This window comes from Callospermophilus lateralis, chromosome 13 (assembly GCF_048772815.1).
Source record: "Callospermophilus lateralis isolate mCalLat2 chromosome 13, mCalLat2.hap1, whole genome shotgun sequence".
NCBI classification, from domain to species: Eukaryota; Metazoa; Chordata; class Mammalia; order Rodentia; family Sciuridae; genus Callospermophilus; species Callospermophilus lateralis.
The window spans coordinates 39,366,775-39,380,606 of NC_135317.1; the positions used below are offsets into that span (position 1 = coordinate 39,366,775).

Below are 13,832 nucleotides of genomic sequence, written 5' to 3' on the forward strand. Positions count from 1 at the left end.
TGGTTTGGTCCTTTGCAGTTCGAACCTCTTGTCATCTTCAGCTCCTCCCATTTGCCATCTCCTCCATCCTACCCGATCCTACCCTTTAGCTACATTAAATTTCCCTCTGATTCATAAAATTTCCCAGCTGTTACAATGCTTTTTCTTTTAATAAATAATATGTTTTTACCTGAATTTCATTTGCCCATCCGTTTTCCCCCACCAGAGTCTTATTCAGGATCAGTCTCAAAGTTATCTGTTATGACTTGATTCAGGCAGAATATATTGTATCATTCTTTAGCAAGACACTTTCTTCATTCTCTTGTTACAACATTAACTTATTCCTTTTAGTAATCTTCTATTTGCATGTCTGTCTTCAACTGGATTGTTGTCTTCTCAAGACTAATGACTGTAACATTTATGAATATATCCTAGAGGGTTGGTATAATATCTGATGTTCATTAAATATGTGGTGGGTGAATGACTGAGTTGTAATCAGTAATGAACTTTGATAGATTCCTAGCATGTGGAATTTTAAGAATAAAAACAGAGGCCTAGGGAATTGAAATGCTTTCCTTCGGGTTATCTAGAAAATAACTGGATTCTTCAGACTTCTGGTTCAGGGCCCTTTGAAGAACTTCTGTAGTCACTACCAATCAGTGCAGGTAGGATAATGTTTACCTAAAGATAGAGCTAATATAATCACATTTTATCATCTATGATGACATTATTAATTTACAGAATGTGACTCAAAGATTGAAATAATAAAAAGATATGTTTGGAAGGAGTCCTAAAAATTCTGTTGGAATTCAGTACACTGTCTAGTCTTCCTTAGAATAAATTAAATAATTTAAAATTCAGGGGCTAAAGGTGTAGGTCACTGGTAGAACATGTGCTTAGGTTTCTTCCCCAACCTCAAAAAATAAATGAAAAACTAAAGTCAGATTTAGTGACTGTATGACATTTGCCAGTAAATGGGTAGAGCTAGAGACTATCATGCTTAGTGAAAGAAGCCAGTCCCAAAAAGCCAAAGGTCAAATGTTTTCTGATATGTGAAAGCTAACCCACAGTAAGGGGGTAGGGGTGAGGGAAAGAATAGAAGTTCAGTAGATTAGACAATGGGAAATGGCAGGAAAGGAGTGGAGATAAGAAAAGGAAAGACAGTGGAATGAATCAGATATAATTTTCCAATGTACATATATGAAAACATCACAGTGAAGCCCACCATCATGACCATCCACAATAACAGAATCCTAACTAGAATAAGATATATTCGATACTTGTAGGATTATATCACAATGGATTCTACTGTCATGTATAACTAAAAAGAAGAAATAAATACATTTTTAAAACTTAAATTTAGTGTCCTTTTACTCAGTTGCACACTTCATCTTCCTAGAGTGGTCCCTAGGTGTAAAATTATGTGTGTACACGCATGTGTATAAATTCACTTGCGTGTACTTGGGAGGGCTAACATTGATTGCATAGCTTTTTTCAAAGGGCTGTTTTATGCTCCCAAAAGTGAAGAACTAATGTACCTGATGACATGTAGGTATTTGCTATTCTGATAAGTGAATGTTCTTGAAACAAAGTACATGAAAAATTCGTTTAGCTGCTTTTTGAATTACATTTTTAATCTTTGCTACTTGCTTTCATTTTTAGGGTTTGTGTTTAGTGAATCAGAGGGATCTGCATTAGAACAGTTTGAAGGTGGCCCCTGTGCTGTTATTGCACCCGTTCAGGTAACATAGACTACTTTACCAAGTCCTTAGAGGGACATATTCAAACGTTTCATATTTGGCATTTTGTTTTCTAATGTCTGTACTCTATATAATTACGAGACATGGTCAGTTAATTATTTTGCTCATATAGATTTCTATAAATATCCAAAATAAAAATGAATTCAGGACATGGGTGAGCATGGTGTACAGCAGTAGCTTCTTCTCTGTTTTCAAAGAAAAATAATAGGACTTCCCCAACTTTCAAAAACGTAGGAATCATTGATCATGACACTTTTATGATATAAAGAACCTATTGAATAATAACATTTTATGCCTTACATAGGAACAATCAGTAATTATACTGTTTTCATTTATTCTTTGTATAAAAATTATTTTCTGAAAAAGTTGAAGATATGTTAATATTTTCATAGCCAAAAACTTAAAGTATTCGTGTGTTGGCATTACATACTACTTAGGCTATAGCTTTGGCCTTTCTAAATAACCATAGCATCTGATTTCAAACAGTTTCAGAAATTGTCTTTGCACCAAAGATAGGGCTTATATGAATGTCATTGATTTTAAATATGAATGTTTTTGAATTTGAAAGACTGATTTGTTATAAATTCTAACATTGTTAAAGAATTTTTAGTTTACTGGTAATGCTTACAATATCTGAAAAGTACTGCAACTTTAGAATTGTTAAAAAGAAGCTCTAATTTATTGCTTACATTTTTAATCATGCTTTTAAAATATATATTTAATGTGATATATTTACTACTCACCGGGTATAAAGAATATATTCCTGTCAGCTGCAAAGTAAGTTTTTATCTCAAACATTATATTTCATATAATTTTACATTATTAAATTTAAAATGTATTTCTCAAAAGGAAAAAATTCCCTCATGATGGATTCCAAAATGTGTCCTTATAGCTCATTATTTCTTTAAAGAGTGAAGTTGACTGTAGAGTTACATTAGTAAAGTTATAAATTAAGAAAGATGTGATATCTGACTCTTACCTCAGAATTAACTGAATATTTAAAAAGGAATTCAACCATAAATTAGTGATTATAGCTGTTGTATTGAGTGAGTGAAGCATATTTTGGTCAGTAGTAAGAATCTTACCTGACCTGAATTTGGAGATGCTTTTATAGTCTATATATAAATTAGATTTTATGAACACAGCCCCTCTTGATCAGTAAATACTACCCTTAAATTTTTAGCAAAAGTTTATGAATGTGGAGAAATGCACAGGAGTTTAAAATTCAGTATATATCCAGATGGTAGTTAATTTTATAAGTGGGGTGATTTTATGTAACAAGGATAAATGTAATGTTAAAAATTCTGATGTACTACCACAAGAATGGGAAGTTGTTACTCCATGTATGTGTAATATGTCAAAATACACTCTACTTTTGAGGTAATGATTTAGTTTAAGAGGTACACAAATCTTTTCAATCAATAATATAACTTTTTTTTTATTAGTGTTTCAACGTAAACACCAAAACTAAATCATTAAGAATAGTAATGACAGATGGGGTTGCAATTGTGGCTTGGTGGTAGAGCACTTGCCTAGCATGTGTGAGGCACTGGTTTTGATTCTAAGCACCACATACAAATAAATTAAATAAAGGTTCATTGACAACTAAATATTAAAAAAAGAGTGTGATAGAAATGATTAAGTCTAGATATTAAGTTAGACTATAAATTTAGAATATGATGATACTAGTTTTTCTAGCACCATAATAATAGCATGATAACAGCACCAAACCTACAACTTCTTCATAAATCTTACCTCATTTAGCAGTTTATTGAGTTTATTACATACTATGATTTTAAAAAAGAATTAAACATCAATTTTGAAATCAAATGAAATTTCATATAAATGCCGTCAATATGATTTGTTAGCAGTTTGAGGGGGAAAATTAATTTAGATCTGATACTCTATACCAAATATACTTTGAACTGTTTAATCATAGGAAAAACAAAAAATAATATATTGTCAGTGCTTTAACAGAAGGATTACTTTAAGCTCAGTTATATTTGCAGTGACCATTAGCAATAAGGGGATATTGTCTTTCTAATGGAAAGAACCTGTAAAAATTGGTTAGAAAAACATAGAAGACCTCAGTGCTGAAATGGACATAAATATGTAGTTGTAGCAGGTAGGATTATACTGGACTAAAATCAATCAAACAATCAATCAATCAGTCAATCAATCCCCACAAAAAACAACAAAAAAAACCCGCTGAGAATCCAAGAGAATGAAAATTAAATTGTAACTAGAGCCTATTACCTACTTTTTAAAATTATATGAAATTATAATTGCCAGTGCATATGCAGGTAGGATGATGCTAGCATACTCATACACTGCCAGCTAATAAAAATTTAACACAAATTTGAACTTTGATTTTGGGAAAGAATTTTACACTGTAATTGGAATCATAATCAGATTTTTTTTCAGTAGTTGTACCTTCTGTGAATCTTTGTTAAAGTAATAATCATATGGAAAAATCTGAATTCAAAAATAAGATCATATTTATAGTATCAAAAAATTGCAACAACCTAATGGAAAATGATTTAAAGTAAATTTTGGCAGCTTGATAGGCTTAAGTACTACTTAGATTATATTTATGAATTTCTATGTAAAAATAGAAAGCAATGTGCCCATTATGATTCTCACTTGTAAAAACAAGTGTGGGAAAAAAGACCATAATAGAAATACTGTGCATCACAGTGGAAACAATGGTTGTATTAGTGGTGAAATAATCTTCACCTCACTTCCAAAATTTTATAATGTAGTTATATTAATCCATTTTATGGTGGTTGTCATTTTGGGAAAATTCAGAAAAACTTGATTGTAGTATCTGTGGGTTTTATTGCTATGTGAATGTTATTGAATATTAGTTTTATTGTTAATTGTCTTTCAATCAACAGCTTATTAGGTGCCAGGTACTGTGCTGAGAGTATTACATAAATTTTCTCCTAGAATCCTCACTACAACCTTCTAAAGATTGTACAACTGTTATTTTTAGTAAAGTAATAGAACCAGGATTCAAATCTAGGTTTGTCTAACTAAAAGCAGTCTTTAGTCTGTTTTTCTAATGCTTTCAAACACATATGAGTGAGAATCCTCATAGTAACTTATTTTTCTTGGATCTGCCCTTTAGAGATTCAGATTCAATAGATGCATTTTAAGCAAGTCAGGTGAACTATGAGAGGGAAAATCTTTACTGCACTCAGATGCTTTCTGTTAACTAATCAATTCAGTTGACTTATTGAAGGGAGAGATCAGAAACCAGTTTGTTTTTGCTTTCAAATCTTATAGCTTTTTGAGTTAAACCAGAAAGTTAGGAGAGCTCCTTATGATTAGTTGATAACTCTAACGGTATTTCCTAATAACGGTATTTCTTTTATCACACATCAGAGATAACAGGACCACTTTTGTGCTTACATTTCTTTTACCCCAATGAATCTAAGGGAAATGTAGACTTGTTCCTGTTTTGTAGGGCCCTCACTTAGTAAATGAAACAGAAAGTTTTGTAATTTCTAATTATGTGTCTATTATTTGAGTCTATTGTACGTAGGAGAAAATATGTATTGGAGAGGAATGTATATCTAGAATCAAATTCATAGTAGTATATTCCTAGTAAATAACCATGCACTTACTGTTGAATGTGAAGGGGAATCACTTGAAATTTTTATAGAACTATTCAAAAGATCAGAAGGAAGGGCAAATTATTTTTTTCCCATTTTAAAAATAAATTGATAAGAGGTATGTTTATAATGCATTCTAATTCATGCTTTAATTGTATAAAGGCATTTCTTTTGAAGAAGCTCCTGTTTTCTTCTGAGAAGTCATCTTGGCGGGATTGCTCAGGTATAACAGCCATCTTTTAAAACTTTTATTCCATCCTCTATTTTAAAAAAGATCTATGCAGCATTCATCATCAATATTTTAATTAAAATTATCTATCTTAAAAAGTAAATTATCAGTCAGATATTTTTTCCTGAGGTTTATTTTTATAATGTTTCATGAATAGCAACTCAAAATTTTAAGCTGTTTATTTCCAAATTTGATTTTCCTAATAACTAAGAGATATAAGACAGGGTAGTATGACAGAGAAAAACCTTTGGTCTCTTGCTAAAACATACATTTCCTAGAACTTTGTGATGATAATATACCATAAAGAAAGATCATTATGGCCTTTATATTTTGTCTTATTTAGCTCTGATCGACAGCTCAGAATTATATTTGCTTCCCTACATCTTTTGGTATAATGCCTTACACAATGCAAATACTGCAAATAATTCTCAGTTGAATTGCAAATGGGGCTCTCATAGCATCTGCAACATGATTAAGTCAGAAATCTATAGTACTACCTGATAATAACAAACATTTGCATTCCACTTGACAGTTTTTAAAGATCTTTCCTTCATTTACACAATTTCATGTGAACCTCACAATAACATCTGGAAGAAGGTAGGTTATATTATGATCGCAGTTTTGTATGTAAGGACATAACAGCTTCCATTCCAAACCATGATCGTAGACTGTACTAATGATTTTGAATTTAAGAATTAAGGTGCCATACTATATACATATATACTTTGATTTCTGAAATGCAAAATTTTAGTAAAACTATTTAAGAGATATTTTCATTTATTTTTATTAATAAATCTTTATTAATAAAATTTGTACTTCTTGCACCAAAATATATTCACTTTGATACAAACTTGTAAAGCATTGTCATAAAGGTCAGAAAGGCTTCAATAATTATAAAGTAGATGACATAGTTCCTGTGTTTAAAGACAGTTTAATTCATTAGGAGAAACAGAAAGCTCCTGAGTCATTGAATATGTAAACAGCTTATCCCCTTTATTGGAAAGTTTCAGAAAATTGTACTACTTCTGAAAAGTAGCACAGCTTAAGAAAGGCAGGGTTGGCTAAGGTTCAGAGAAGAATGGTCTGTGTGTTCTAATGCTCAAATCACTACAATATAGTCTCAGTAACTTATGTATTATATAGCATAACCACAATGGCCTCTACTAATGTAATGAATTGTGGTCTTATATTTGCTGACAGTGTGTTACCTCATTTTTCTTATTCCTGTCGGATAGGATGAAAAGACATTAGAATTCAGAAGAAAGGATGAAAATAGAGGTCTCAACAGGCCTTGATGGTTGTGCTTTGTTTTGCAGTAGAGGAAACCTCAGGTTAAATGCTACATTTGCAGCTTTAGAAGCATGATCAGAATCAAATTATTCCAAGTGGCATATTCTTTCTCATAATGTTTAATTCTGCATTTTCCAGGACTTTTTCTATGAATGATAGTATGTAAAGTGATGATGTTTTGATCCTGAAGCACACCATAGAATAATTTACCATCTGTTATTCTTGGGTTTTCCACATTCTTACAATGTTTGATTTTCAATATTAAATCAAAACATTTTTACTATTGTTATTCATCATGGGATTTTTTTTCTGAAAAAGCTATTATAACTTATACTTTGATTATTTTTAGAGGACGAGCAGAAGGAACTTCTTTGTCATACCTTATGTGATATTTTAGAAAGTGCTTGTTGTGACAACTCTGGATCATACTGCTTGGTTTCATGGTTAAGAGGAAGGACAACTGAGGAAACTGCTAGTATTTCTGGGAGTCCTGCAGAGTCTAGTTGCCAAGTGGAACATTCTTGTAAGATACATTTTTATTTCCTGAAATAACTTCTTATGCTTTTGTTTTAATGAAACTTGAATTTTTTGAAGAAAATCTTTTTTAAATTTCATAACATCTTTCTAATCGAAGCTTAATTAATAAATCTTAATATTTTCTATTTACCTTTTGATTTTAACTACTAGTAGATATATTTTTGCAAAATTATCTCATAATAATCTTTTAAAGTTATAGATAACTTCTGCTTGATAGCAATCTCCCTTGAGCTTCAGAACTCTTAAGAAAGTTAAAAGAATAAAAATTTGTATACCTTAATTTCAGACGCCTTAATGTTTTTCTTTAGCATTTAAAGTAAAGAAGACATTTGATATCAGTACATTCCTTTTCTTTAGTTGCTTTCTAGAGCAAAGATGGGGACATTTTTTTCTTAATTACATGCTGTTTTTTCTCTCCTGAACTTTTTGGTCATTGTTATATATGTGGATTATTTTAAGGTAATTTTAATTATTGCTGAAGTTTTTCATACAGCTATTCTTTTTCCTACAAATTATGTATTCTGTGGCATTTAGCTTTTAAAATTTTTTATGTGATTGACCTAAAAACTGTCAGAGTAATGGGTGGATTCTTCTAGTGGTGTGGAAACTAGATTACATAAGAGTTGTTTTCTGATTTGCAATTGAGGAATAAACTAATAGGTGATTTTTGATAAGTGCTTCTATTGGATAAGTGATTTATTTTACATGTAATGAATTCCATTTACTATAATCTCTATAGAAATTACTTAATAAAATTTGATGGCTTTATTTTAGAAAGTAAATTTCAATTGCTTCTAGAGACATCTTACCTTCCATATAGGATTAGTTGTGAGGCACCTTTGCGTCCTAGACTAAAATGTCCATGTGTTGTCATTGTCTTCTTTCTCTCACCTGTGCAATTAAAATGACTTAAGCCTGGGAAATTCTAATAGAACATTTGCAAGGAATAATTTTTAAAATTTAAACAGTTGAGTCATGTACCTTTTTGGGCCTTTCCAACAGAACTTAATATTTTTACGGCTGATAATGACATTTGAAGACAAGTTGAAAATATTCACAAGGATTATAGTAAAACATATCAATTAATATTGGTTTTGGAATATTTTCTACATTTCACCAGGTTGTACGTAACATGTTTAATAGTTCCAGTTAGGATATTAAAAATTTGAGAGGAGAATAATTGAACTATTTAAAAGGCATTTTAAGGAATATGTACTTAAAGTCAGTCTGTAATTATATGAGAAACTGTTAAGCACTTTTTAATGTGATATTTTTCATTAGAATCTTAAAAATATGCTGTGTGCTCACCATGGACTCTGCTGTGCATCCTGTAGTGATAGGTTAAACTGCCCTGATTATATGCCCTTATCATGCGCGGGGTTTGCTACTTTAGTAACTAATTTAAGTGGGTATTATCATATTGAATTCCCCTTCAAAAGACAGGCTACAGTAGTTTTCTAGTTTGCTTTGTGCCTCATTAAGTTGACTTGATATAAAACCATATTTGAACTCCATTTTAAATTTTGTATACATTTGAACCATTTTGTTAACTGAAAATTTGAGAGCTTACCTTAGATAATGAACTGAATTTAAATTAAAATTTTTATTCCATATAACAATCTATTTTACCTGTTCTTTATTCCCAGTTCTCTTCTTCTTGTGTTTTATTTTTCACCATCCCTGCCTGCTAAGCTTTTTATTTTGCTTGCCTTTTTTTCCCTCTAAATTACTATCTTTATGTCCACTTGCATAGTATACCTAGTAAAATTATTGTGATAATCAAGTCCTTTGGAAAAAGTAGTCTAGAATTTTTAATTTATCCTAAAATTGCAAATGTGAAGTGTTTTCCCCTTCATTAATATTACATTCTATACATATACAAACATTAATTTCATTGGCTTATGTGGTGTGTATATTTTTGGCTTGTTGGTAATGCACACTTGTTTGCAGTAGTGAATACTTGGGTTCAATTTCAGTTTGTTTCCCATATAAACCTAAAGATTATTTAAATTAATCCATTTGGCCTTCTAAATATTTTTAAAAAATTACTTGAAACATTTGAAAATTAAAACTGTGCTTTGTAAAGCTAGCATAATGTGATATTTTTAAATTGTCAGAAAATTTTTAAAATTTTGAACTTATAATGAATCAATTTCCCAAATTCACAAGACTGTATATTTGAAGCTATTAAGATTCACTTTATAAAATTCTAAAATTATTCATTGTGAAAAAGTAGTCATTGTATTCAGTTATTTTGAAAGACTTTATCTTGAAAGACTTTATCTTCCAGGAGCCAAGACTGAGTTTAAATCTCAGCTGTGTGTTCTTGAGAAAAGTGTTCTCCTTACTTCATATTCTTCTTCTGTAAAATGGAGAACAGAGGGTTCTTATAATGATTAAATGAGGCCAGACCTGGCACTTGGAAAGCACTTACGCATCACTTTTGATTAAAATTCTTTCTTTGATTTCTTGGATATTTTAAATTTATACTTGTACTATATTAATAGTATAATCTATGTTACTGAAAACTTCTCAAGAATTACATGAATGAATACAGAAACAAACTTAAAGCTGTTGTTGAACCTGTGTAATTTCAATGCTATGCCTTTTTATAAAATTTTCTTTAATAATGAAGCATTAAACTTAAAGATCTTATAAAGGAGGAAGTTGATGATTTTACGTGGAACCATAAGCTGTAAGATAATTTGAAAGTGAAGGGCACATGACAATGGTGTATGAAGCACTGATTGTCATTAGTTTCTCCTTTTTTATAAAATGTCCTAGTGTAACTGAATTGAAAATAAATGTCTGTTATTTATCCTTCTACATTCTCAGTATTATATCCATTTTAGTTATAACCATTGTAACTAAGACGTTGAAATATAAATTCATGTTATAGTAGACACTAAACAGAACCTTAAGGGAATAAAAGAAATAGGGAAATTTTTTTATTGCTTGAAAGTATTTACAGCCTGCTGTGTGTATCTTGTGTCATTTATTTGCCATGTGTAGTGCTGAAAAGTGTCTTTTATGTATAGCTGCCTTGGCTGTCGAAGAGCTTGGCTTTGAGCGATTTCATGCATTAATTCAGTAAGTAACATTGGAACATTTAAAATACTTACTTTGTGGACACATTGCCATTCTAAGTCTGTTCATACTGTGGATTCTTAGATTGATATAGCACTGTGCTACTTAAACACAAATTTAAAATTCCTTGCTTAAGGATTTTTTTAACTGAAAAATATAATTTATGTGTATATTAAATTATTTTAAGTCCTGAATTAGCTATCCAAGCACACTTAAAAAAATTAAAAGCTTTTTCATCATTACAATGAAAAAATATGTTAGCCTAATGTTTTTCTGACTTGAATTAATATAAAATTTTTTAGTGGATAAACACTAGAATTACTGCCTGTGTACCAAAATTTTTCTTTAATATTCAAAATGCCTATTTCATTAAAGTGTTTAAAATTTTGTTACAAAATAAAAGATAAGGATGGCTATGTTGATACAATTATAGGTGGCATTGGGAATTAATTTATTAGAAAAGAAGCCACAAATGCATACGATAGTTTTAGCATTGAGATAATTGTTAAATAATTTTCAGGCTTTAAGAGATAAAATTTTCATCATTATTAAACACTTCTTTAAAGAGAGCCACTCTATTCTCTAAAAAAAAAAAAATGTATATTAAAGAATTTTATTGATGCCAGGCATTTCACCTAAAAGATGAAGAGGGTCCCCTACCAAGTAGATGGTTTGTTTTAATGGTATATACTGTATAGAGTGGGAGTTGGCAGAAATAGAATTTGCTTGTAATAGCTAAACTTGTATTTGAAAGTTCGAATACTTACAAAAATCTCCTGTTTATATGTATGTTTTAAAGTATAAAACAATTTAAATTTTTCCCATTTGTGAATGTAGTAGATCTCATTATGTTACTAATACTTAATTATTTTTCCCCCCCAGAAAAAGATCATTCAGAAGTTTATCAGAATTAAAAGATGCTGTCTTGGACCAGTATTCAATGTGGGGAAACAAATTTGGAGTATTGCTTTTTCTGTATTCTGTGTTACTGACAAAGGTTTGTTTAAGAAGATGCTTCTTCTGCCCTTTATTAGTTTAGTACTGTTTATCCTGCTGTGATAAGTAATTTTTTGCCTGCTGCTGGTGCTTCTAAATCTCAAAATAAAAATGACTTAGGCTGATAATAAGAAATCAACTCATATTTTCTCTCCATTCACTTATTACTTAACCACTTTGAAACTTTCACCTCTGCTTTTCTGTACTGCAGAAGTTAGCAATGATAATCTTTATGAAATAGTGTCAGTTCTTATGAATTTTGCTTTCTTTGATCTTAGCAGTTTTTAGCATTGACCCCTTATCCCCTTCTGGGACTCCCACTTCTTTTCTAAACTTATCGATCATTGTGCTAGCTTTCTTCTTATGCCTCACAATTCTTTTTGTTATTGTTGCCGTTGTTATTTTCTTCGATAGCTTCTTTCTTTCTTAGGTGTTTTCTGCTTTCCTTCTGAATTTTGGTATTCCCTATATTTCATTCTCTAGATTCTGTATGCTTTTTATTTTGTGAATATCTCACTCTCTCAGCTTTATATGTTTCATTCCAATATCTATACTTCTAGTCCTGCCTTTTTTCCCCAAATGCCAGTTTTATATTTCCAGTCACTTGTTAGTCTCAGTTGAATATCCTACTAGATATATAATGCCTGAAATCAATTTTTTTCATTTGAAAAATGTTTATTGAGCATTGACTTTATGCTGGGACGTGTGCTTATTATAGTATGAGATATTTTTAATGGCTCTATTCAATGTTGTAAAAAAATTACATGTAAATAATTATTTTCCGGGACTGAAAATTGGTGCAACCACAATGGAAAGCAGTATGGAGATTCCTCAGAAAACTGGGAATGGAATCACCATCTGACCCAGCTATCCCACTCCTTGGTTTATATCCAAAGGACTAAAAATCAGCATACTACAGTAATGTCAATGTTTATAACAGCTCAATTCACAATAGCTAGACTATAGAAGCAACCTAGGTGTCCCTCAATAGATGCATGGATAAAGAAAATTGGTATATATACTGAACAGAATATTACTCAGCTTTAAAGAAAAGTGAAATTATGGCATTTTCCAGTAAATAGTTGGAGTTGGAGAAAATCATGCTAAGCAAAATAAGCCAATCCCACAAAACCAAAGGCCAAATATTTTCTCTAATTGTGGAAGCCAATTCACAATAAGGCAGCGGGCACTAGGGAAAAATAGCATTATCTTAGATTAGGCAGACGAAAGTGATGGGAGGGAAGGTGAGGGGAGGGGATATGGGATAGGAAAGATAATATAATAAAACAGACATTATTACTGTATATATATTTATGACTACATGACCAATATGATTCTGCAACATGTACACTTAGAAAAATGAGAAATTATATCCCACCTAGGTGTGATATATCAAAGTGCATAAATGCATTCTACTGTCATGTATAACTAATTAAAACCAAAAATTTTAAAAAACAATTATTTCATTTTGGCAATGGGTTTGGTGTATATTTGCATGTGCAAAGCGTGGTGAGAAAATAGAAGATATGCCCAAGTTTATGAAGTTGAATAATAGGCACACATTTTATAGTAGAGATCACTGATGGATGTAGGAATTTTATGAATGAATAAAAGTTTTGTGTAAGGAAAAGCTGTAATAATTTCCAAGCAGTTAGAGCAGAAAGTCTCAAAGCATAGGTTTGAGACAACATAGGTTTAGGAAACTGTAAATACTCAGCATTACTCCAGCATAATATGCCATATAGCTAATGTGAAAGATGAGACTGAATACTTACATAAAGAAGTCTCCAAATATGAAGGTCCTTGTGTATCATTCAAAAAATACTTCAGGTTTCATCTGCTCAAAATTGGCAGAGAAAAAAATTGAAAGTGACAAAAAATCTTTTTATTGATAAAAGAACCCTTAAATTGGAATAAGAGTTTAATGAAAAGATTTGTTGTATGAATATAAGTCTAGAATAAAAGTAACCATAAAAGTAGGTATTGGAACAGGTGAAGCCTAAATCAGGACAATGACCATAGAATGAAAAAAAGAGTATATTTAGAGATGAGTAATACAAATAAACCAAATATTTAACTTACTGAATATAAATGAAATAACCAAAAGTACTTGGGAATTCGGTAGTTGTTGGGAATGGCACTAATGGTGATGTCTAAGATGATTGGTTCCTTCTTAACAGTACATGGTATATATATATATATATATATATATATATATATATATATATATATATATATATATATAAATATAAAAATCACCAATAATGTGATAGAACCAGTGGTTAAAATTAGGTGAATAACACAATGTGTATCAATTTACCTGTGTCAATTTGGGGT

General features: G+C 30.7%; 1 protein-coding gene across 5 annotated transcripts in view; it reads left to right on the forward strand.

The window, feature by feature from the left end:
• Nucleotides 1-13,832, forward strand: part of Mindy3 (MINDY lysine 48 deubiquitinase 3) — a 79,970-nt gene that overhangs the window by 9,659 nt on the left and 56,479 nt on the right. For 2 of the 5 annotated variants that reach the window (XM_076873133.1, XM_076873135.1), the window contains exons 2-6: nt 1,642-1,721; nt 5,519-5,579; nt 7,225-7,398; nt 10,451-10,502; nt 11,382-11,496. In XM_076873133.1, coding sequence (XP_076729248.1) covers nt 1,642-1,721; nt 5,519-5,579; nt 7,225-7,398; nt 10,451-10,502; nt 11,382-11,496 — 482 coding nt within the window. Of the gene's footprint in view, nt 1-1,641; nt 1,722-5,518; nt 5,580-7,224; nt 7,399-10,450; nt 10,503-11,381; nt 11,497-13,832 lie in introns of those variants that run through there. The other 3 variants (XM_076873134.1, XM_076873136.1, XM_076873137.1) reach the window with 3 other exon arrangements.